The 26314-nt window shown below is 41.6% G+C and overlaps 1 protein-coding gene across 1 annotated transcript in view; it reads left to right on the forward strand.

The window, feature by feature from the left end:
• The first annotated feature begins 6905 nt into the window (after positions 1 to 6905).
• The window catches only part of TP53BP2 (tumor protein p53 binding protein 2), a 39833-nt gene continuing 20424 nt past the window's right edge, over positions 6906 to 26314 (forward strand). Inside the window, exons 1-8 of the mRNA XM_060246042.1 lie at positions 6906 to 7053; positions 13559 to 13672; positions 15882 to 15961; positions 17288 to 17389; positions 18472 to 18646; positions 23577 to 23758; positions 24073 to 24243; positions 24515 to 24746. Coding sequence (XP_060102025.1) covers positions 6906 to 7053; positions 13559 to 13672; positions 15882 to 15961; positions 17288 to 17389; positions 18472 to 18646; positions 23577 to 23758; positions 24073 to 24243; positions 24515 to 24746 — 1204 coding nt within the window. The remainder of the gene's footprint in view (positions 7054 to 13558; positions 13673 to 15881; positions 15962 to 17287; positions 17390 to 18471; positions 18647 to 23576; positions 23759 to 24072; positions 24244 to 24514; positions 24747 to 26314) is intronic.

Below are 26314 nucleotides of genomic sequence, written 5' to 3' on the forward strand. Positions count from 1 at the left end.
CAACCATGGAAGAAAAGACTCTTTCTTGCACGGATATAATTTCTGAATAGGAAATTATACATTTGGTGTCCATTCTGCCTTGTGTGATGCAACTTTTTTATTTATTAAGGGATTTACTAATTATAATCCTTTCTGCATAGGACTTCTGTGCTTTACTTTTTATTTACTCACAAGCAACACTGCATATAAAGCATTTCAAATAATCATGCTACAAAAAATTACATGTTCATACATTTCTTTATACTTTTGCAAGAAACATAATTTATAATGTTTAATTCAACTTCAGTGTCCATAAATCAATATTATAAGTAGCAGTCCAATCCAGGATGTTGAAGAAAAGGTACCAAAACCTGCTGTACAATACTTGTATTTTCAGACAAGGGAGTACCAACTTGAAACTTGACAAAATTCTCGAGGCAGCAGTCCTCTATTCAACTGGTGCAGCTACATGATTCCTAGGTTTAGTTTGTGTTTCATTTGCCACTTCCACTGGCCGCAGTTACTTAGCTAGGAACCTGTGCTAAGGCAACTGCTCACATATGCTTGATTCAATTATTCTAATTTGCATGAATGGTTCTTCTTTCTTGGGGATTGGATGGTGGAGTATTTTTCAGTACTTTTTATTCACAGCAGTACCACTATAAAAATAACACACTCTGTACTACTTATAGTGTTTTTTGAGGGCTGAGGCAACAGAATTCTATTTACTATACATTTTTACTTTGTGTTTTGGTATTTTAATTAAGACTTCTGTTGCTGTCCTTAGGGTATTGGATTTGTGTGTCCCCTTGGAGGTTTTCCCCCTTTATGGATAAGGATTCTGTTTAGTATGGGAAAGAACAATCTGTTCTCATCAGAACACATTCATATTCCCTGATACTAGGAACTGCAGTTAGTCTGACTGTGTTATGTTTTGACTATCCAGTGAACATACAAACGTAAAGCAGTAGTTCAGGGTCCAGAATACTGAAGGGAGATGAGAACGCAGTAATTCAGCTGGAAAATTTAATTTTAGGTGGGATTAATCCTTATACAATATACATTAGAAATTGGTGAAGTTTTGTGGAGCAAACCTATATATTACAAAAGCTACACAGTTTGAAAAACTGGCAAACTCTTGCATTGAGCACCTAAAACACCACACCTGAAGCAGATCACCATGCTTTAATTTGTGCCTTCTTACACCCACTTGTTTTTCCTGTTGCTCCCCTCTCTTCCGGCCCTGGAGTGTGTTACTGCTCCACCATACAGAAGGCTATATTCAACTGTGATGTGTAAGCCATATAATTGTCATGTGAGTAGTTAGGTGTGTGGTGAGATGGTTTGAAGACAAAATTGAAATGTGGCACTAATGATTGAGAACCAGAAGACGTATTCATAAAATTACAGTAGATTCTTATCTTATTTATTTATTTTTGTTAATTTATATTCTGCCGTTTCCCACGAACGTTTCCCACGAACGGGCTCACAAACTTATTAAGAAGGGCATACAATCCTTGCTGTTTCTGCATCAAATTTTGTCTTCCTTCTCTGACATTGGTCTTGTCTCTGTTTTGGTACCTTGATCAGCAAAGCTTTTTGATCATCTCTTCTCTCATCACAAGAATACCTTCTTTAGAGATCTGAAGGCCTGAAAAAAAGAGTATTGTTCCTTTTAATTTTTAAAATTGGAATGTGTAATATACTTTTTAAATTCTTTCAAAATACGTAGTAACAGGGATCTGTTTATGTAAGATAATGTACAGAATCAGCAAATGATTATTATTGTGCATGCTGCAGACATGTATTTAAAGGGTATGATTATTGTTTAAATGTGGCTAATTTCATCCACAATATTGTAATGTGAAGTATGATATGCCATTCAGTTTAATTCTCTATCCAAATACATTTGTAAGCCTGTTGAGACTGTGGGCACATTCGCACTACACCAGGGATATTGAACTCCTTTATGAGGGACAGATTTGACATGAATGAGACCTTGTTGGGCCGATCCGGGTGTGTCATAGTGTAATGCCAAGAAACTGAGATATAAACTTTATAAAGGATGCAGACAAACACAGTTAAATATTTTTTAAAATCTAAAATAAAACATGCTTAAAACATTAGCATGGTTGCAATATTTTATTTAACAGTCTCTGATAACTGACATGTCTTGCTCTGAATTATTGCATCAAAAACTGGAGACAGTGTGCTGTAGCAGTCTTGAGTATGCTGTTCGGGTGTGTATCTGTAAAGTGCAAACCTACTTTTGATTTATTGACATTCATTACAGAAATCTCATCGTCAGTGTTCTGAGTAGGGATGTGCAAAAAAATAAAAAATCTGCCGTACACGGATTCGGAAATATACGGGGGGAAAAATACAGAATCCCGTATATTTCTGAATTCCTTGGTCGGAATAGCCGCATGTACGATAGATGCGCGGCTATTTCCAAATATACGGCCCCATTATACCCTATGGGCCATTGAAATCAATGGCAAATAGGGTATATTTGAAGCCGCCTGGAGGGGAGGGGGTTTGAGGGCTAGGGGGTCCAATTCCTGGGATTGGGCCAGGGGGTCCAATTCCTGGGGCACCCAAAGCCAAACCTAACTTCACACCAGAGAATCTCTATAGGACCCAAATGCACTATATACATCTATCTGCTCTATGAACCCTGCCACTCAAAACACAATCTGCTCAAGGTCTGCTCTGCAGACCTGGTTGCAGCAAACCCAGATGCCAGCTCCCTAGCCCTGCCCCAAAGAACGCGGGGAGAGCTGGCCAAGCACAACAAGCCTGCTGGTTCTGGGTCTCTCACCCAGGTGCCAGCTCCCCCCCCCCAAAAAAAAAAACCAGAACCAGGAAAAGGGACAACAGGAGAAGGCCAAGAAACTCAAATGTTAAAAAAGTGGCCTTTTAAAACTGGAGAGCCAGTTTGGTGTAGTGGTTAAGTGTGCGGACTCTTATCTGGGAGAACCGGGTTTGATTCCCCACTCCTCCACTTGCACCTGCTAGCATGGCCTTGGGTCAGCCATAGCTCTGGCAGAAGTTGTCCTTGAAAGGGCAGCTGCTGTGAGAGCCCTCTCCAGCCCCACCCACCTCACAGGGTGTTTGTTGTGGGGGAGGAAGGTAAAGGAGATTGTGAGCCACTCTGAGACTCTTTGGAGTGGAGGGCGGGATATAAATCCAATATCTTCTTCTTCTTCTTCATCTTAAACAATGAAAATTAGGCCAAACAGCCCCCCCCCCCCAAGAACCAGAACCAGAAGAGAAAAGGAACAACAGCAGCACAACACAGCAGCAACAAATTAAACACAGAATCCTTTTAAAACAGTAAAAACCTTAACTTTTAACAATACAGGAACTTTACCAACCCCTTCCCCCCAAAAAAACCTTCACCCTAACCCCAAGAAATCCAAGCCACCCAAACCAGGAAAAGTAAAAGGACACTGCACTTTTAAAAGTCCTCTCACTAAAGTAAGATATGAGCAAATTGCAAACCCCACCCCAGGCCCCCTCCCCCAGCAGAACGCCCTAACCCCAAATAAGCTACCCACCACCCAAATCTGGATAAGTAAAGGGACTCTGAGTCTTAAAAAGTCCTTTTACCAACTAAAATAAAAACAAGAACCCCAAGACTGTCTTACCTTAGACGTCTTCTCTACTCCAGGCAAATCTGGTAAGGCTGAGAGAGAGCAGCAGCAGCTGAGGCCAAGGGCCAGCACAGCACAATCTCTCTCTCTCACACCAACACAGCAGCAATGGAGGAGTCCAGCCAGGCACTCCTTAAAAAGGTTCTCTGGCCCTACAGAGAGCAGTTTCAAAAAATAGCACTGCTCTGTGATTGGCCAGACAACAGTGCTTACTTGGATACCCAAGTAAGCAAAAGATCAAAAGAACAACAATGTTGCTAATGGCTGGGGGATCAGCTACACAACAGCCCTGGAAAGCATACATTTGCAATGCATTTTGCTTTGGATTGGCTGCTGGGGCTCCTCCCCCCCCCCCGATCCCAGGGAGGCTATGGGAGAGGCGGGAAAAGGCTACCAAAGGCGGGAAAGGAGGCAAGCAGCTCCCCTGAGGTTGCAGAAGCCCCTTTCCCACCTTTTGCAATGAATTCCGTATACTTCCGAATATCTATACGGAAGTATACGGGGAGCCATACTCGGCTCCCGCATAATGGGCCCCAATTGGATTCGGCTGTATGCGATTCCGTATACAGCCAAATCGGGTGATTCGGCGGTCGATTCGGTTCAGCCGAACCGAATGCACACCCCTAGTACTGAGCCCCAGAGGAAAACATAAAATGGCTGGGCATTGTGAGCTTTTGTATGTAACTTGCTTCGTGTGCTGGTCAAAAACATGTGAAGGCACCATGACACACACTGAGGGCAATGTGTTTTTCTACAAAACTATAGTCTTCCCCAGAGAAATTATTACAACTCCTATGAAGCAGTGCAAGAATAGAGAGACATACATGTATAGTGGTCAGCATCAGTCTACTATCTGGGAAGTCTAAGTTAAGAATCCCCAATCAAAGGAAATAAAATGAAAATGTGAAAAAAAATCAAGAAGAAGAATTGTAGATTTATACTCCGCTCTTCTCTCTGAATCAGACACTCAGAGTGGCTTACAATCTCCTATATCTTCTCCCCTCACAACAGACACCCTGTGAGGTGGGTGGGGCTGAGAGGGCTCTCATAGCAGCTGCCCTTTCAAGGACAACTTCTATGAGAGCTATGACTGACCCAAGGCCATTCCAGCAGGTGCAAGTGAAGGAGTGGGGAATCAAACCTGGTTCTCCCAGATAAGAGTCCGCGCACTTAACCACTACACCAAACTTGCTCTCTATGAAAGGTGCTGGGTAAAATTGGTCTGGACACACACTCTCATTCTAATCCTGTCTTCTTGTTATTCCTCTTCTAAATAGTTCATATGCTTTCCTGCTGGATCATGAGAGCATTAATCTCTCTCTTTCTCCCCATATATACACTATATATAAAAGAAAAAAGCTCATACCTAGAATAAAACATTGCTGATTTTAAAGGTGCTTTCCTTGTATCTCTCTTGTGCAATCTATGGAGGAAACTGGGCAAAGGAAACTCTCCCTCTTTCCCTCCCTCCCCAGGGAATGAGGAGGGGGAGGAGCCTCAGCCTAAAGAAGGAAGAGAGGCTTGGCTCAGTAGCTCTTGTGTCCCAGGCTGCCTCAGTTGCACAGTGGAGCTACAGAGCCAAGTTCTTCCATTAGCTAAGGCTCCTCCTCCCCTTGGGAAGAGGGAAAGAGTAAGAGGCTGCTTTACTTGGCTGCCTCATCACAGGAGAGAAAGGAAAAATGGCGACCAAAGGAAGCAGGGAAGGAAGCAGACCATGGTCAGTTGCTGGCGGGCCTGATTGGAACCCTCTGGGAACTGGATTAGGCCTGTGGGCCCCTTACCTACCTATCAGAGGACAACAACTGGCATACGTATGGTAAGGTAGCATAGCTTATAGCCATTTTCATCTCTTCCTCTGCATTTTGGGTATATTTGCCATTTTGCTTATAGAAAACTGAGACATTTAAGTAAGTCAAATAGTACAATATTCTATGCTAATTTTATGTTAAAGTAATATAATAAGTTAAGCTTGATAAGAAAATAAGTATTTCAATATGTGGTTGTTTCCTAAAACACCTATTTTTCAGAGGGAAAGGAAAACAAAAAACAAAAACTCAAGCCTTTTGGAGCAATCACAGAGATTGGGTTATAGTTTTGTTAGTATCCAGTCTGAATATATGCATAATCTGTTACACATACAAGGTATATATAAAGAGTGTCAAAGAAAAAAATGTCAAAAGTTCTGTGTCAGAAGAAGAGAAATTTTATCATAACTGATTATTTTTGTTTGGGTTAAATTGGTATTTGTGAACATAGCTATATGTAATTGGGGATTCTAACTTGCAGGTAAAAAGGAAAAATGTTCTCTGGTAACAAAAGCATCACTTGGCCTACAACAGGGGTGGCCAAAATTGCTTAATGTAAGAGCCACAAAGAATAAACGTCAGATGTTTGAGAGCCACAATACATAAACAAATACTACACATTTTTATTAAAACTCTTAATGCTGGACTTGGTGGTGGAGACAACAGCTTTCCTCCCCTATGTGCTTGCTTTCTTCCCTTGGCTCTTGTGCTCTCTTTCTGCACTCTAGGTCAGTGGTTCCCAACCTTTTTGGCACCACTAATTTTGTGGAAGACAATTTTTCCACGGACCGGTGTGTGTGTGTGTGTGTGTGTGGGGTGCTGGGGGTTTTGCCACCCCAGGCTGACCCCCTGCGCCCACGCCACATCCCTGCCCTCTCATGGGGATCTTTAAATGAGGGGTAGGTGAAGGTCGCTGCTGTGCCGCCCCTACTGCCCAGGACCTGGGCAGATGGAAGAGGTGGTGTTTCGGAGCAAGGCTGTGCTGCTTCTTTCATTCCCCTGTGTCCTGAGCAGGAAGAAGAGGTGGCAAGGCTGCTCTTCTTTGGAGCGGGGCCACGCTGCCTCCTTCATCTGCCCAGGTCCCGGGCGGGTGAAAGGGGCAGTGCAGTGTCTCTGCCTCACTCTGCTGCTCAGTTGCTAACAGGCCATGGACTGGTACTTGGGGGTTGGGGACCCCTGCTCTAGGTTTTCGGGCGACCTCTGTGGTGGAGGAGAAGAGCTGCAAGCTTGCCTATTTTCCCCTCCTTCCCCCTTTACATATGGTGGAAATAATTGCCTACATATGGGTCAGTGCTCAGAGGCTGACTGAGATCCTGATGCTACATACATTTATTCAAGAGTAAGCCTCAACCTCCAGGAGCCACACAGCATGTATGAAAGAGCTCCTGAGCTGTGGTTTGGCTACCAATGGCTTACAACTTAGTTTTAGTTGGTTAATAGAATACGCTGATCTAATCTTTTCCAGATGTTTCTTACGGTGTACCTGAGTAACAATGAACAACACTTTACTGAGGTGCCGGTTACCCCAGAAACAACTTGCAGAGATGTTGTGGATCTGTGTAAAGAGCCTGGTGAGACAGAATGCCACCTGGCTGAAGTATGGTATGGCTCTGGTAAGTGAAAAAAGCTTTGTGCCTTCCAATACATCTTAAGTTTCTATAGCATTACATTATTTCTAGAAATTTTGTTTAAAGGATCAGATGAGCCCACAAAATACTTGTGTGACTTTTATGGTAAGTGAACATAAGAAGAGCCATGCTGGACCAGACCAAAGATCCATCTGGTGCAGCATTCTGTTCACACAGTGGCTGGCCAATTGCTTCTAGGAATCCTGCAAGCAGGATGACTGCTACAGCAACCTCTTACTCATGCTCCCCAGCAGCTGTTATAAAGAGGCATACTACCTCTAGTGCTAGACGGAGTACATATCCATTGTGATTAGTGGCCATTGATAGCCTCATCCTCTGTAAATTGTCCTACTTCCCATTTGAAGCCTTCCACATTGGCAGCCATCACTGCATCCTATAACAGCCAGTTCCACAATTTAACTATGTGCTGTGTGAAGAAATATTTCCTTTTGTTTGTAATGAACCTCCCACCCTTCAGCTTCAGTGGATGACCCCAGGTTCTAGTATTATGAGAGGGGAAAAAGTGGGCCCCAGTGATCTCATGGATTTATACCTAACAGCACCCTTCAGCCAGAGAGTCAGGGTTTCTTTATACAATTTTTTTTCAAATGTTTCCCTCATTATTAATGTAAATGTAAAGCCTACCTTGTCTAGAATATGTTTCTTTTTAAATGGCTGACTTTCTGATTTGTTGTTGTTTTACACTATCCACATTCACCCATATGCACAAATAGCACAAGAATGGCTCAAATGCGGTTCTGTCCAAGAACACCCTAGCTTGGGGGCCTTGTTCATGTCACTCTTGAGTTGTGTAAAACTGAGGGAATCTGTTCTTGTTGCTTGGCATTGTTGCAAATGACACTTTGCATATCACAAGGGCTGCATTTATAAAAACAATGATGGCAAAGGGGCAATGGAGGTGCATGTTGGTTTTCTAGAAGTCCTTCGGGATCACTACCTTGTCCTTTGGAAAGGTTGGGTTTATTGTCTCATTATTTGTTTAAAAGCTTCAGGACTCTGATAAAGGTGAGGCCTCTAATGAGTTCTGCCAGGCTGTAATACAATTCTTATTATCTTCTAGCTAAATTGGTAGAACTAAATGAAGCTTTATCTGTTGATGTGTAGTTTTGTTTTCCTGGCAAATATGGCTTCTGATCCTCTTAGCTCAGTGCCATAAATGATAACGGAAGGCATTTATTTCACATAGTTTTTATACATTTTTTTGTATTTCCATCCTGCCCTGATCTCCAGGAAACCAAAGAAGTGAAACAGTAAGATGCAGTTTGAAAGGAGCCAGATCAGGTTCAGGAAATCAGTTACAAATTCTGTAGGCTATCAGATTTATTCATAAAGGGTTGACAACAATGGTTTTGGAATTGATATAGTGTCTGATCTTATTTCTGCCCCAGCAAAACACAGTAGGGGCATTGCTGGTTTAAGCTACAGTTAATCCCTCTCAGCCCATATTTCTAAAATCCTAAAGTAATCCTGTGATCCTATTGATATGTTTAACTGTAATGCTTGCAGTAGCATGTTGCATATGCTACTTGGTGTTATCTCTGTCAGTTGTTAACTCCCATTTTAACATCTCAAGTTAACATCCATCTGTATTTACTTTTACTGCCTGACAACCTTAGACAATGCTTCTCTGTCAGGATCAGCCATGATAGCCATTTTAGTATGGTAGTATTGGCTCATTGTATTGGCATGCTGATTTCAGTCAGCTGGCCACATAGGCGGAGCACAGGTTGACATTAGTGTAGCAGTTATTCTTCCCTGTTTTTCTTGTACAAGAATTCATTGGAGTAGGCTACAGATATTCTGAGGCTTTAAGTAAGGATTTGACAGTCCTCTATTTCTTTGTTAAGACAGTCTTTATACTACTGCCACTTGTGCTTCTGTAGACACATCTGTGAATGATGCTCCTTCAGAGTCTCTATTAACAGAAACTGGCCTCAGAAACCTAGCAAGAAAGGGGGAATCTTAGAGCATTCCTAACCAGCCCGGCTGAATTAGGGCCACCCAGTTCTCCCTCGCACTCTGTCTTTTGTCCTTCGTCTGCTATTGACTTTTGCACCATGCTTATTCAAGTTTGGTGTTCCTTGGGGATTGGGTGGAGTGTGTTCCAGTGCCAAAATGAATGTTTCGCAAAACAATCTGTTATGTAGTTTGTCGTAATGCTTAAGCCTCCTTTCTTGAATTTGACCCTTGTGTACTGAAACAACCCACCATAAAAGGTATTCACTTAACTTTAGTTCCTACTAGACTACTGACTAAAAAACTGCCATAAATTGCCTGCTAAACTTTTCAAAGAACCCTTCCCCCCCCCCCCCCCAAATAACAGGCAGTTTCTTCCCATTGTGATTTACCAGATGAGCTGTTCTAGCTGTCTAGACAAATCACCACTGAGACTGCCTTTTCTATAACAGTGACCTAGTTGTTTGTAATGTAAAACTAATCTTCTTTGACAGTGACCCTAGAAATTGTGATCCTTAGGTTGCTTCAACATAGATGCAGAATTTTGTTGTTATTAAAGGAAAACTTTCTCATTTTTTACTCTGAATTACTTAGGTATCATAAATATTTCATCTTGCAGAAAGGGAGACTGTGTTGGCATAGAATGTAATGCACCGTGGAGGCAGGAGGTTCCAGTGGCATTATCAGATGACAATAAGCATTTGTATACTTCAGTCTTTAGTCTTGAAAACAAACATCATCTCCCTAAACCAGTTGCCTATAATGTATGTCAAACCTTTATATAAAATATGTGAGCCATAATTCATGGCTTTTATAGATATAAGATGTTGCTGCTTGTTTCTTGTGCTGCCTTCCAGTAGCATGGGAAACCTGGTGCTACTGTGACATTTGGATGCTGCCACAATACAAACAATGGGATATAAGAGAAGTTTTCATCACTGAGTGATTGTTGTTCTACCATTGGTTTTACATTAAGTGGGTTTTGAGTCAGATATATAGAAAATAAAGGACCTTGGGCAGTGCATAAAGATTAATGGCTACTAGGCCTAGCTAATCGTTCTCATATATCTTATTTCTGTGTGGAGGAAATGCACTTTAAATACTTAGGACAGCCTTAGATGGTGTTTGATATTTCTGTTATTAAACCCACCTTTATCAACCATGGTATTTGGCAGGCCAGTTAAAGAAAATATGATTGCATCCTAGTGAAATAGTTCATAACTACAGTAAGTTTAGTAGATTGAAGAATATTCTGCTCCTATTCCGCATAAATTAGTCAGATTAGCAGAACCAGTATCTTTTCATACCAGATAGCGTGGCACTGTTGATGTTATAAAACATTTACTTATTTTAAAACATTTCTAGCCCCACTTTATCCCAAAGAACTCGTTACCCAGATGGTTGTTACAGTTGTTCAGACCTGCCTTCTAACCTGGGTACCATTATCTTGGTGGGTAACTGCCGAAACCATTTTTGAACTTGAAATTGGAAATGTGCAGCTGGTGTTTACCATGAAATGGAAGAAAGGGTGAATTCTACAAGGAAAAATAGACTGCAGATGTCTAATTTCATTTGTGGTAGTTAAGCAGCGCATTGGAAGTAAGTATGAATGTGACACCACAGAGATAGATCAAGATGGGCAGCCGTTTTAGTCTGTTTGTAGCATAACCTGCCACAAATTTTGTTAGTCTTTATGGTGCTGCTGGACTGTTGCTCTTTTCATGTTTGACATGTTTCACTAGTCTCCATGAGTCTGAGGGCTGGTGGGTACAGTTGCCTGCCTGCACTACCTGCCACAAATGGTATTATTTGGGGGCGGTCTAAGGAGGCAAATTATGCAGATTTCAATAGATTCTGGAAAGTGGGAGCAGTATTTCCTCTTTGTTACGTTGCGTAAGTGATAAAGGGAGGAATGAGGATGGCAAAATGGCCTTAAGCCAGACAGCCGCAAGCTGAGGTTGTCTAGAAAAATCCCATGGCCCATATAGTTTGAATGGAAGGTATCCCAGGCTGAAGACAGAAAACCTCAACTGTATATACACCACAGCAGCCTGACTAGCCCTGATCAGCCTTATCTCAGTAGAAGTTGAGAAGGGTTGACCACAGTTAGTACTTGGATGGGAGACAACCAAGAAAGACTGGAGAAAGCAACAGCAAACTAACTCTGCTCATCATTTGTGTTGAAAACCCCATTGTCCTGGAGTTGCCATGAGTTGGTTTGCAACTTGATGGCACACAATTATTATATGTACATTAAGCTGATGTAGCAATTACAAGAAGGAAATACTACATCCTGTTTGAACTTAACCTTTTTCTGAAGCGGTAGGATGAAAGCTAATCCAGCAGTTCTACTATATGGAAAGTGTTTAACGTGAAAGAGAGAAAATTTACAAGAGTAGTATAAGCAAAGCAGGAGCAAGATTTTGAAGAGGGTAAAGTGTGAGTCAGTTTTTACCAGAGTACAGAATGGTCCATGAAAAGTCCTGGTAGTCTAAAAGCAAACACCAAGTTTAAATTTTGGGGGGAGCAGAGATGTATAGTTTCCAGAAATGTTGGTGGGAAATAAATTTTGATAAATTGAAGACAGTACATATATTTTAATTTTTATTTATTATGCCATTTTATAAGCTGCCCCTTCCCCCATAAAGTGGAACACAGTAGTGGTTCACAGTAGTATAAAAACATGGATATAGTAAAATATGGTAAATATAGTAAAACAGTATAAAATATGGAGCATAAAAAGCAAACATTTTACAACTGATAGTAGTGGATCCAGCATTAAGCCCCCAAAATACACTTCTGGGGAAGGCCTCATAGAAAAGCTGGGGGAGACCTATGGAGGTACTGTAAGGCTTGGATCTCATCTGAGAGGACTTTCCACCAGGATGGGGCTACAATTGAAAAACCCTGGTGGACACCAAGCATGAAACTTGAGGGCCTGGCACCACCAGTAGGCTGCAAGATGACTACTGCAGCCACCAAGATAAGTTATGAAAGGAGAGGCAGTTCTTAAGGCATGATGCTCCCAGACTGTTTAGGACTTTAAAGGTCAAAAACAGTATCTTGAATTTGACCTGGAAACCAATAGGCAGCCAATGCAGCAGCTTCTAGAGAGCCAGTTTTGTGTAGTGGTTAAGCGTGCGGATTCTTATCTGGGAGAAGTGGGTTCGAGTCCCCACTCCTCCACTTGCAGCTGCTGGAATGGCCTTGGGTCAGCCATAGCTCTCACAGAGCTTGTCCTTGAAATGGCAGCTGCTATGAGTGCCCTCTCAGCCCCACCCACCTCACAGGGTGTCTGTTGTGGGGGAGGCAGATAAAGGAGTTGTGAGCCGCTCTGAGATTTGGAGTGGAGGGCAGGATATAAATCCAATATCCTCCTCTTCCTCCTCCTATTGATCGATGAAGGACCAAGTAACCTGGTGGGGTGTCAGCTGTGTGAGGAGAACCACCTTGTCATGCAGGCCACATCAAAGCCACCCTGTTGGATAACATTGTGCATGACGTCAGTGTTGTATTTAACTGATCTGGCATTACGCAGCATTAATGACAAAGATGGGTGTCCAAGAAGACGTGTTCACTTTCATTCATCGGAATGGGTTGGAGATTGCAAGAAATTGAAGGATTCCTGCATCTCTTGAGCTCTTCTGTAGGAAACGCTTCTTCTGTTACCATACCTCCCAGCCCCCAATATCACTGGGATGCCAAGCCCATTGGGGCGTATCATAGATGGTAATCAAAACAGGTAAAAGACCCAACAAAAGGACTCAATAATATAACAAACTTACTATCAAAACTCAGTATATTCAGCAATATTTGGAAATCACTGTTGGCAGTGACTTCCATATTTTAACCACTCATTGGATAAAGAAGTATTTTCCTTTGTCCATCCTGAATCTGTTGTCCATCAATCATGTTGGTTGCCCCAAAATACTCTCAGTATTATGGGGTAGGGGGAAGCGCCTGCATTTTTTTTTTTTGCCACCTGATATCTGAAGGCAAATAAAAGTTGAAACTAGAAAACAAATTTTTGCTGCAAAGGAAAAGTGTGTTCCATGGATAGAAATAGTCTCATATTTCACAATTGTACATATTTTATACGTTTTTTTCAGATAGAATTCTGCTGCTGCCCAGTAATAATTTTGTCCATGGATCAGTGCCACAGAAACATTTTTGGTAAATCTTTTGGTTTTTTGTGGTCTCTGTATTTACACACACTTATGCATAACAGACTTTGGAAAATTCTAAACTTTAGCCTCCCCCACACTACCTGTGCCATAGGTTCTTTAATCCCCATCTGTGTCAGAGAGTTTTGCTTCTCTGTGCACACTTGAAGAGGAGAGTGAATGGCTTCTCTTCAGCAGCGTTGAGAGTGATATCAGGTTTCCTATCAGAGGTTTCCTCAACTTTAGCCATTTTTTCTGTTCCGCTTCCTATGTATTTTCATAATTTTGGTGAAAGAGACAATGTTGAAAGTATGTGGGAGGAAATATATTGCGCTTGCTTTGCTTTTTAGAGCGCCCTGTAGCTGACAATGAACGCATGCTGGATCTTCTGCAGCACTATGGAGTCCAGAGGAGTGAAGTTCGGTTCTTTCTCAGGCATGAACGGCCCCCTAATCGGGAAACTGGTAAGCAGTTGTCCTTATCCTTGTGTGTATTGATGTGAAGGTACACTCGATGCACTTTTGCATGGTAAGTGGCTTTGTTTATGGCAAAAGCGCATTGTGCCATGTTCAAATTGTTGAGGAGTATATATTGCATCGAACTGATGCTGTCTTTTCAGTATTTTAAAATTTGCTCCTCACCAGAAGAATATCCTTCTTCAGAACAAAGCAGTAGACAAGTGCACCTTTAAGACCAATTTGTCTACTGCTTTGTTCTATTGCTTCAGACCAACATGACTGCTTACTGGAATTCTTCTTCAGAGATACTCTGAAGTAACTCCATTCACTCAAAAGTAACTCCATTCACCCCAAAAGACTTAGATCTGTAGTTTTGTTCCACTGACTTAGCAAGATAGTAATTGGGTAGTACGTGGCTCATTTACTTGATTTTCTCTGTATTTCATATGTGGTCCTGTTTGTTTTAGATGCCACCTTTCCATTCTTGAATTTAAAATGAATAAGAAGTTAAAATTGTTCAGGCAAATTACATCAAATTAACATAATAGATCCATCATGCAATAGATTAAAACAGATTGGGCAGCTTGCGTATCATTCCTGTATTTCCCATGTTCATATGGAGAAGCAGATTGCACTTTGAAAAGTCTTAGAAGTGCTGTACCAACAACTGAAGGATTGTGAAGGGTTAATTTTTCACAGCTAGAGAGCCTTGTGACAGGTTGCTTTAAGCAATTTAATTGGTTGGCATCAGCTGAGCAAAAAAAAAAAAGTCTTGTGAGAACTGGATGATGAGGAGAGTCAGTCAGATTCCTGCCTTAACTGAGAAGAGAGGTGCACTGAAATCATCTGAGAATAGCCCTGACAGAAAAAGGGTTTGGAGCTGACAGAGTCAGATTTCAGTCTTGACAGAATGCTGGCTGAATTCAGCATTAGCTGAAAGCAGTTTGAACACAGAGAACTGGGAGGAAGTTTGGCAAGGAAGTTTGGGTAGTAGTAAAGACTCCCATTCAAGCCAAAGGAAAAGGGATAGATCTTCTAGAGAGAAGATGATTCTCTATCCAGTCAAACAGGAAAAGTTATGTCTGAGGAGGACAGAATTCCCTGGTCTGGTGTGATTAGAAATTGCCTATAGAGACCTTAAAGATCAGTGAACAACTCAAGAAAAGTACTGGTGTTCATAGAGAAGAGGTTTGGGTGCTTGGAAGAGAGTACCAGCCTTCTGAGCACCAAAAGAGTCAGTGATTATACAAATAAAGTGAATTAGAGTGTTTGCTTAAACACTGGAACAAAAGCCTCTCAATATTAAGATCCAAGTAACTGAATTGTTTAAGAACCTAATGAAATGAACCAGTTCAGTAAATGGGAAGGTTCATGAAGGGTCATTGTTTACATGACCCCCACAAACCAGGATGAACCTCCATTTAAGAGCGACAAAATCTAATTTGGAGAATTGGGTTTGATTCCGCATTTCTCCACATAAAGCCAGCTTGGTGATCTTGGCTCAGTCACAGCTCTCTCAGCCCCACCTACCTCATAGGGTGTCTGTTTTGCGGAGAGGAAGGGAAGGTGATTGTAAACTTTTCTGAGACTCCTTTGGGTAGTGAAGGGTGGGGTATAAATCCAACTCTTTCTCTTCTTGGTTTGTGCCCATCTCTAGTAATGATTTTCAACTGGACTGGTGTGCCTACACTGGAAAGTCCCCCTATGAATAACTGATGTGGTACACTGATAGCACAGTATCCAAGGACACATGGATGAAACACTGCTTGTATATTTTCATTTTTGTTGAAAAAGAAATATAACTATAATGTAATAAGGGCAGAGTGTATACGTTTTACACATTAGTCCCTTTGATTTTTCCGTAAAGGTTACATTATAAAGCACATGCTTGGCTTACTGCTGTATTTTAGCACTTGTCCACTTTAATTTTCATGAAAAAGAAGACATGTTTTCCCTTTTATTGTCCTCTGCTTATCAGACAAGGTTAATGCATTTATTGCATAGGCAGCATTTTAGCAGAATATGACAAGGCTGCAGTTGCACTTACATTGACTTACAAATGTTATAGGGTGACTTTGTTCCCCATCTAAAATTGCAGATCTCGTTGATTCTTTTCCACTCCCTTATCCCAACCTTGTAGAAGGAATGCTGGAAAGAAATCCTGAAAATATTTTTATACTTTATCTTTTCTTTTGAATCTTTCTGCTTAATAAAGGGAGTGGACCAAGACTACAAGATCCAGGCTTGAAGAGAAATGGTGTGAAAATGACTGGTGAATGGAGAATGGAAAATGGAGTAAGTAGTAACATCACTGCCTCTTCGATGTGATCAAGCAGATAATTTCTTCTGATGGGTTTGCATGTTAATTTTAGGAGAGAAATCTCTCCCTGACATGGATATCTCTGCTCTTTTCATGGTTGCTTATTCTTCTAAATGAGCTTCAAATGACTAATTATAATTTCAGATATTGAAAACCATCAGGGAGTTTTTAGTTTGATGTTAGGTTAAAAAGCATAAAAACTCACTTTGGATGGCGTTCAGACCAAATTGGTAATTGGTTGTACCCAGTTAAAAGTCTGTGTGATAACTTCCCTCTGCAGACAGAGTGTACAACACTGTTTTTCTTGAGAGCTACCCTCAGAGAAGCAAGTGGTACTCTTTGTACCCTGCAGGACCAGAAGCTTCGTTCTGAAAGTTGGAGAACTAGCCAATGTACTATACAAAGTTTGAGGCTTCTTAACATTATTAGTACAGAAACTTAATTGGATAGGTTTTGCTCTATATTCATCATCTTTCACATCAGAAAAGAGATTTTCTCTATCAAGCTCAGATTCAGAAGCAAGGGGGGTGGGGTAGGTGTTCTATCTACTGAATCTTCCTATGTCATATGACTTGGCTCTGTTCCTGGGATGCAGCTTTATAGGATAATACAGGAGTCCCCAATGTTTTTGAGCCTGAAAGCACCCTTTGGAATTCTGACACAGAATAGTGGGCACAGCCACAAAACAGTTGCTACAAAATAGCTGTTGCAGGAGGCAGAGCCAGCCACAAAATGGCTGCCATAGCTTACCTTCAGTCAGACAGTGAAGGTCCTTGTGCTGTGGTGGCAGCTGTTGCCAAAGCAACAGTTTTAAGAATCTACATCGCTAATCAAATATTCAGGGGCCAACCAGAAGCCATGCTGGGTAAACCCCCCCCCCCCCCCCCCGGCCCACCCATTTTCTAAAAAGATTTGGCGAGCATCAAGAAAAGTGTTGGCAGGCACTGTGGCATCCACAGGAACCATATTGGGGACCTCTCTGTTAATACATTGTGAGTGTTGTAGCTTGAGTTGTCCATTGGATGAGAATGTCCAAACATGTATCTTCTGGTCTTGTGACTGTCCGGAATCCAGTAGGACAGAGCAATGCTAGTAGTTTTAACTGTCTTTGTTCTCGTGAACTCTGTATATTGCATGCTGTTTCTTGGACCCTATTCCATAAATGCTAGAGAAGTCAACTGTAAACGTCTGATGCCAGATACTCAAATACTAAAATGGCTATCTGCAACCATTAATGGATTTAAAAATACAGTGCTGGTGTTCCGTTTTTTGATCTTTTGCTTTCTTTCTTTAAATGGAAGGTCAGTGCTCCTAGGATGGATATGACCCTGGCTGAACTGCAGGAAATGGCATCACGACAACAACAACAAATAGAGGCACAGCAGCAAATGTTGGCTAATAAGGTTTCTAACATAAATTTCTTTTGAAACAATCCATAAGAAAGCAAAGATATCAGTTTTGTTAAGAGTCTTAATGTTGAAAGTGCCTTGACATCAGGTTTCCAATATGATGACAATGGCAAAGGCCATCCACTAAGACCATGGCAGAATCCAGCTATCCTCAGTGCATACCGTTTAATCTCTTGCCACTTTTGAAACACACCTAATGGCGTAGGGTGGGGTTTTGTGTTCCTTGGAAACTTATCAGGAGTTCTCAGGTGAAAAGATCAGTCATTGCAGACAAATTTCCCTGAGAGGTTGCTTGCTACCTGCTATCAAGGGGAGCGTAGTGTAGTGATAAAGAGTGGTGGACTCTAATCTGGAGTACTGGGTTCAGTTCCCCACTTCTCCACATGAAGTCTGCTGGCTTGATTTCCCACTCCTCCACTTGAAGCCAGCTGGGGGATCTTGTGCCGGTCACAGTTCTCTGAGAACTCACTCAGTCCCACCTATCTCACAAGATGACTCTTGTAGGGAGAGGGGGAAAAGGCAATTTTAAGCTGGGGGTATAAAGTGGGTTATAAAAAGCAGGTATTCTTCTAAAACTGTGCTGGAGATACATATATTATTAATCTCTGAGGAATTTTAAAGTAAAATGTGAGGGAGAGGGATGAAGTTTGCAAATTTCATCATAGCCACGGTACTGAGAAAGAGGGTGTATAACCTTTTCCTTTAAAGCCCATGTTATGATGAAAATCGTGCTCCTCTTCCACTACCCTTCCCTCTCATACCTTCTCTGCTCTCATCTGAGCCTCCTACAGTGGCTTTTCTTTTGATAATGAATTGTAGCCACTGGGGCCCCCCCAATTTCTGCATGACACATATTTAGACCCTGAATCATAAATCAAGAGTTTAACCTCCTTCAGTGATGAGTCTTTGTTCTTAGTAGTTACAATAATCAGGTGCTTTGCAGTATTCTGTATTGTAATGCATAATGCATAACATGCACAAAGTATCATCTGTTCCAGAAATCACAGTATCCAGTGTCAGTATTGTAATGCTGACACCATGTATTCAGTTTAATAATATGTCTTATTCACCTACAGGAGCAGCGGTTAAAATTCTTGAAGCAGCAGGATCAACGTCAGCAACAGCAAGCAGCAGAGCAGGAAAAACTCAAAAGATTAAAAGAAATTGCTGAAAATCAGGAAGCCAAGTTGAAGAAAGTGAGGGCACTCAAAGGGCACGTGGAGCAGAAAAGGCTCAGTAATGGGAAATTAGGTGAGCTATGACTGAAAAAAGCTTGGGTGACTGGCTTATAACCTTTATGTTCAGATTCAGTGTTTCAATGTTCCTTTTTTAGAGTAGTTAAATTTGTAAGGAAAATTATGGTTTTAATTTTGTTGATTGTTTCATTGCAGATGTTCATTTATAACTCTTGCGGCTACAATCATATGCTTAGAAGTAAATTCTACTGAAAGACACATATTACTTATGAACAAACATGGGTAGGATTGGGTAGTTAGGGTTTTTCAGCACAGTCCAGAGGCCCAGCTATCAAAACAAAAACAACATAGTTGGTCTGTACCCTGTAGCATAGTGTATATCGATGTGAGTTTTATGTATTTTTAGGTTTTTATGTATTTTATTGTATAATTTTAATCGTATTTAAATTGACCTCTGTTAGCTTTTATTGTTGTAAGCCGCCCTGAGCCCACCTCGGTGGGGTAGGGCGGGATATAAATCGAATAAAGTAAAGTAAAGTAAAGTACCCTATGGACATTCTACAGGAGAAAAAACATCACATTTCCCTCTGCAAGGTGAAGATGGCATAGCAAGTGTGCCAGGACACATAGCACATGAGTGCAGCCAGTCTCCATCAACAATTCAGCCTTTGTTGCTTGATGCCAGTCTCTCCCCACCACCCTGAGAACCAATGCAACAGCCCAGCCCTGGGGCCTGAGTGCATCTTCCCTGGTCTATGAGGACTGTGACCTACAAGACACCCACCCCTTCTCTAGTATGGGCTTGACCGGCAGCAGAAATGCTGGCCACATGCAACTATCCCTCTTCCAAGCCGCACCTCCAAGCTTGAACTTATAGTCCCCACACCGAAGTCTAGCATCCTAACCATTGGGCCAAGAGGATAGGTTCAAAAGAGGCATGATCTCAGGCATTAGGCACTCCATTGCAGCCCTGATATCACTACCAGCCACATGGGGCCAGCCCAAAGACTGTTGCACAGACAGGCATGGCTGAATGGAAAGGCACTGGAGGACAGTGTGGCCAGGGTTTCTGGGAATAAGCAAGAGACAGGCAAAAGCCTTGATGTTTTGCCCCTACAAACCACAAAAGGGAGAACAGGATGGCCCAGCTGATGGGCCACCGTGAAGAGCTCATCATTTTGGCAGGGACACTGCTCCACAACCTCTCTATGCTATGCCCATGGGAGCAGCTTCCTTGCCTCTACCCTTGGTATGTTATGTTACACCACTAAACTGCATGGCTTATCAGGTTCCAGCAGTGCTGTGGAAGGGAAAAGGAGTTCACTTCTTCCCCCCATATGCTAGAGCCAGCCACACACACTCTTTGATCACCCACCAGCCCATTCCCTGTGCAAGCTGCACATGCCAGCTGGTAGAGTATGTGTGTGAGAAAGAGGTAGGGATGAGTATGTGAGGTCAGCCTTCAGGGTGCCTCTGGATTCGTGTTGTGTTTGCAGTTGAAAAAAATAACCGAAGTCCATTGGCACCAGGAAGACCAAGCAGCATTCCCTCACAAAGATATTCATGAATCAGAGCCCCTCCCCGCCACCTTGGATGTGTGAAGGAACAGCCCTAAGGGGAAGTCACATTTGGGGAGAGGAGGTGGGGAGGGCTGTAGAACTTAGTCGCATCTGCTCACAAACGCTTAGATAAGAAAACACTATGCCGTGATACAAACTCTCTCTTTATATGAACATATAATAACAATAATAACCATGTGCAAATAATTACAAAATTCTCTCATATTTGACTTCCAGGTTCATTTTTCCTTCGTCTCATGCAAGACTTCTTCAGTGGAGAATAAATCCTCTTTCACTGACATCTTATAATATCAAACATGTTTGCATGGAGGACATAAATTTTCTACACTCTCAACAGGACTAGAGCATCCTCATAGACAGGGATGGAGTTGTGAAACAGCCCAGACTGTTGAATCTTCTCCTGCACAGATGTATAACTTGTGCAGCTATGGCAAACAGTACAGAAGCTGTGCTCGACACAGCTATGGCTATGGGTCCCCATCTGGGTTAGTGGTTCTATCCGGGAGGGGGGGGGGCTCCATTTGGCACAGAGCCCCCTAATGCTGTAGCCATCCAATTGACCCCATAAAGATGTGGTCTGCAGCTGCTTCATCTGCTGCTGTTACATAGGTCCCTGATCTTGAAAGGCATGGGCCCCATGGTTGCTTGATCATCTGATCCACAGAGCACAGTTGTGCCCTGCCCCCTGCCTGTTGGAGTGGGTGCCTTGTCAAAGGAGTATGCTAACAGCCCTTCCCTCCCCACATCATAGGCTTCTGGGTGTTCTTCTCTGGAAGTATGTCTCATTGCATTAAATGGGCATAGTGCTGGGCGGGCATGGTTTGGGTTGCCCCTTTGTACACACAATGTCAGCCTCAGTTGCAGGAGCCAGCATTGCTGAGGCAGCACTCAGGCTTGTGCAAGAGGATAGGAGAGGCAGGTGCAGACTCCCTGGCTGGGGCAGCTGGATTTCCAGCTCTGCTATCATGTCAATACATGGTTGCTCCTTGAGCCTTCAGAGAAGGGGTACCTGTTAGATTTCTGAAATGAGACATGGTAGCCATACAGCATGGGCTTTGCACTCCCCCTTGGGTGCCAGTGCTAAGTGCTCCCTTAGTGGTGCCAAGTGTCCTCTCTGTGTCTCTCCCACCAACCAAATGCAATGCTGTGTGCTCTGTGTGTGTATGACAGAGCCTTCTGTGTCAGGAGTCCTGTGCCACATGCCCTATTGCATTGATGGGTTTTATGTAGTGCTTGGGGGGCTGTGATTAGGTGTGAGGAAGAGGGGTTGGCGGCTGCTGGGGGAGAGAGGGGTGATTGGTTGCAGCTCTGGTTGGTATCCTGTGCTCTGCCTAGCCTTCAGGGCAGCTCCATGCCTGAGGAGGGTACTTGGCCCATCCCATTGTATGAGTAACTTGTGGGCTGCTGTGGTTTTGATTGCATAACATTCCACTGGTTTGGACGGCACTCCTGTGCTGGGGCAGTTTAGGGAGTTGATTAACTCCTGCTATGCCCCTAAGTTCTTCCTTTCCTGTTGGTGTGGTGGCTTGTGCTGGCATTGCTCTGCAGCATTGCCATGCCAGTTCTTGGCTGGAGTGCAGCACCATCAGGTGGTATGCATTTCCTAGATGCACCTCTGCATCTTAGTGCATCTCAGTGCACTGCATCTCAGTGGCAGAATGCCTCATTGTCTCCCTGTGCACATTCGCCCTCCTGTTTAGGATTATATTGTTTCTCCAGTATATTTTAAAATAATTCTGGCTGATGTTTTTTGACCATTCTTGGGAAGTGAGTTACATCCTCCTGTGTTGACCTTACTTCAAGTCTGTTTAATAGTCTTGCTTTACGAACCTTTCTTCAGCCTGTTTATTTAGCAGGTCTTTTTTGAGTAGTAAGAAGTTTGGATGTTTAACTGTTGAGTTCTCCACTGGAGAAAATAGTTGCTATTGATCTCACACGCATGGTGGTTCATAATTCAGTAGTGATTTCCCACCCCATTTTGCAATGTATGTCCTTTCCTTTCCAATGTGCTTTCTAGTTTGTGGTCCATTAGAAGAATACCAAAATAGTAAAGAGTCTGGAACACCTTTTTATGCAGAAAGTTTGAAAAGTTTGGAGCTTAGTCTAAGAAAACAAATACTTTGGGAGGAACATAAACAAGAAATTTGTCTCATACATTTGATGCTAACTGTCCTTCAAGGAGCTTGAAGTGGCCTGGATGATTCTCCCTTCCCCATATTGACTTTATAACAGGCCTGACATGTAGGTAAGGCTGAGTATATGTGATTAGCCCAAGGTTACTTTTCAGCCTTTGAATCAAGATTTGGATCCAGATCTCCCAAATTCTAATCCAATCTAACCATTACATCCCACAAGCTTTTGTTGCATGACATAATGCACGACATGTAACATGCTGCAATCAAAAGTAGTGTAACTATTAGCTAGTCAATAACTTCCTTCTCTATTTCTCATCTATGTATTAAATATATCAAGGTATTCCAGTGTATAGTAGTGATTGGATGAAGGTGGTTTAGCAGCACCTAAATCTGTTGGAGAGTATCTGTTAAGCAACTTTTATTGGACATGAGAGTGCAAATAAAACTTGATGCTGATAACATTCTCAAATTGATGGTTGCCTGGCCAGATGATTTCTGAACAGCAGCGACAAAATAGACCTCACTCTGAGTGTGCTTCTGGGTTCAGATTTCTTTTAGCCTTTCAAAAGTGGTATAATGTATAATAAGAAGCTGTTATTGCTCTGTCTTCAGTTCTGGTGCATGAACTTGTATGTTTATTGTTAACTGTATTTTTAGAAATGCTTATGAGAATTATATCCTGGCAATATACAGTCTGAACTTTTCAGTTCCTTGGTGTTATAGCAAGTTTTAATATGCTATAAGCTATATTTTGCAAATAGATGGAATTTCATAAGACTGGTCTCCACACACACACTTCCGGCGTAACTCTATATTCAGCCTCAATTTAAAAAAAATCTGGTCCTTTAGTATTTGTTTAATAAGCAGAAGACCTCTTCAGTTCAAAGAATCTTCCAGTAGCTAGTTTGAGTTCTTTAAAACAAAATTTCATATCTCAGACTTGTTCTAGTCTTAGATAATACATACCTGACAGTCTTCTCCCACCCTGTGCCTCCATTTTAGCCACCAAAATAAGATGTCTTGTTTATGAGATGTGTGTTCATTCTTGTGTTTTCCTTATATACCATGCTGGAACTTTTTAAAAAAACTTTTTCAAAGGTTTAGAATCTTTCAAAAATTGGAACTGATGATAGTTACTGATCAGTGTATTTTCTCTGAGTTCTGTGCTGGAGAGCTGCATGTTGCTTCTGTCCCCTTAACAGCTGCCTTAGAGGCAGCCCCATTTAGTCATTTATCAGCTACAGCTATTGTGTTCTGTCTCTCTCTCCAGTGGAGGAGATTGAACAGATGAACAGTTTGTTCCAACAAAAACAACGAGAACTGGTACTGGCTGTGTCAAAGGTAGAAGAACTTACCAGACAACTGGAGATGCTGAAGAATGGTCGGATTGAAGGTTACCATGACAACCAGTCTGCTGTAGCTGAGCTTGACCGCCTGTACAAGGAGCTTCAGGTAATTGCAAATCAGGTCTGCTAACTTGCAATAATAGCTAAAAGGGCTAGATCATACAGTGCCTTCCAAAAGATCTTAGTTCACCATTTTCTTACAAAACAGTCAAAGAATTGTACAATGTTGTTCAATAGGTGATACTATGTTTTAGATTTTAACTGCCTGCTATGCTGCTTAAAGAACCAAACCCCAACTCAAACTTCCTCACATGTCTCTCCCTCCTTTTAATTAACATTTTTTTTAATTTGCCAATTTCCATCCTCTTATCTGCCTTGTAAGTTATTTGTCCCTGATTTTGCTCTTTTGATTGTGCTAAGTTGAGGAACAAACTGAATCAAGAGCAGAATGCCAAGTTGCAGCAACAGAGGGACTTCTTAAACAAACGCAACTCAGAGGTGGCAGTAATGGACAAGCGTGTTAATGAGCTGAGGGAACGACTGTGGAAGAAGAAGGCTGCATTACAGCAGAAAGAGAATGTGCCAGTGAGTGCCAAAATATTGCTTCCTTCTTCTGAATTAAAAATTCTAAAACTTGGTGGGGGGAGGGGGCTTCTCTGACGAGGTGAAATTTCTTGCAGCATGAAAATGCTCTAAGTAACACATCAACATTTAACCTACTTAATCTTTTATAGGCTTTTTAAAAATTGAAAATGCAACTGGGTTGTAATAATACCTTCTTTGTAGTAAAAGCCTGGTTGTTTCCCCCCAAAATGTAAAGTGTGATGTAATATTTTAAATATTTTTCTTCATGGATCTTTAGGTGTCTTCAGATCAGCCACAGCCAGTGGTATCTACTCCAAGTCGAGTGGCAGCTGTTGGTCCTTACATCCAGTCTTCCACCATGCCACGCATTGCCTCAAGGAATGAACTTCTAGTCAAACCTGCCTTTCCAGATGGCACTGCAACCTTACAAGCCCCTGATGGTCCACTGAAAACCCAAACCCTACCAAATATGAGAGGTGGAGTTCTTTCACAAATGAAGGCTCCTAGTGGTAATTATCATTTTTAAACATTTTTTCACATCCACTCATTGTTTCTCTTCATCTGGTTTGCTGATTCAAACATAACAAGCAGGTACACCAGTTAACTTGTCCTATTTCATTTATTTGTCTGAAAGTAACAATGATGTATCTTTGTCTAGTGTTCCTGTTAGTTTAATTGACTAGAAATGATATCTGAATTTTAGACAGATGTTTACTTCATCCTGTGTAGCATATGCTGTTTAAACAGTAAGCTTGATAAAACTGTCAATGCAAAAACATGAAAAGGAATGTCTGTCTTCAAAATTCATGCAAATAAATTGCTATTTAATGTCTCTTTTATCCTGATATTAATTGGAAATACTTAGTGCAAATCCTGTTAATGTAAATATTTCATGGATTGTTAATATTAAGGTGCAAATGTAAAGTGGAAAATAAAGCTTTAAATGTTGACTAATGCTTGGAAATAGAAGAAACAAGTTGTCCAAAAGTGAGAAACTAGCAAATTGATACATAATTAATTTTACCTTATAGAGAGTCCTAGTTTAAGCAGTAATGTTGATGGATTCAGTCTTGTTGATAAAAAGGCCACTTTGAACAGAAGGGAGGGGGCATGCAACATCTTATTATATACGATATACTCAGGAACGGTGTGCAAAATACAGGTATCTCAATGTATATGATGGCTTAAGAATACTTGCTTAAAGATACATTTTATTTCTAGCAGAGAAATAGGATTCAGTTATGTAAATTGAGCTTTCTCTCCTCCCTGCTGCCCAGTAGCCCGTTTGCTCAAGCAGTGTTAAGTGTTCTGTGAAAATCATCTGTGACTAACACTGTGAAATTTGTGAATTGTAAGCTTGAGCTTAGTGGAGATTTCGTTCCCTTCCCTGTTCATCTGTATATTACATGTGAGTAACTTTGAGTGAATCAGTGTCTCATAGTTTCCACTCATCATCTCACAATAACGAGGATATATACTGATGTAGAGCACTCTGTAAATGCACTTTCATACAAAAGCTCTAACACCTTGTGTGGAGATTTGGAGATCATGCAGAGGTGAAAATGCAGTTCTTACCTTTCTACATTGTAGCTGCCAATTATCAATAGAACTCCAGTTGCTAACAAAAGTTTTACTAATATGTTTTAAAAAGCAAACTGCCTCTTGTGGTCACCTGTATAAACAATGGGCTCTAATCTGTATCTGAATGCCTGCATCTTTGTAGAGAACAAGCTGTGTTCTTAGTTAGATCCTACAACCCAGGACTGCAACCATTGCCAGGGAAGGAAGCACCATGCAGCAAACACTGCACTTTCTGGCTTTTTTGCTTGTTTGGAAACAAGCATGTATTCTGATGTCAGGATTGGTGTCAAAATTCACATTCCTTTTTTTTTTTTAAAGTTTTTAGTTATATCAAGGAAAATAATACATAAGACTGCGTTATCCCAAAATTTTGTATTCTAGTATTCAGTGAGTAGTATCCAGTTTTTTACAAACCTGTTGTTTTCTTTTCCTGTTATAGTAAGTCATTGTTGTTAATAACTTACTCCAGATTAGTTTATACCATTCTATCAATAAT

The sequence above is a fragment of the Heteronotia binoei genome, chromosome 1, assembly GCF_032191835.1.
Source record: "Heteronotia binoei isolate CCM8104 ecotype False Entrance Well chromosome 1, APGP_CSIRO_Hbin_v1, whole genome shotgun sequence".
Lineage (NCBI taxonomy): Eukaryota > Metazoa > Chordata > Lepidosauria > Squamata > Gekkonidae > Heteronotia > Heteronotia binoei.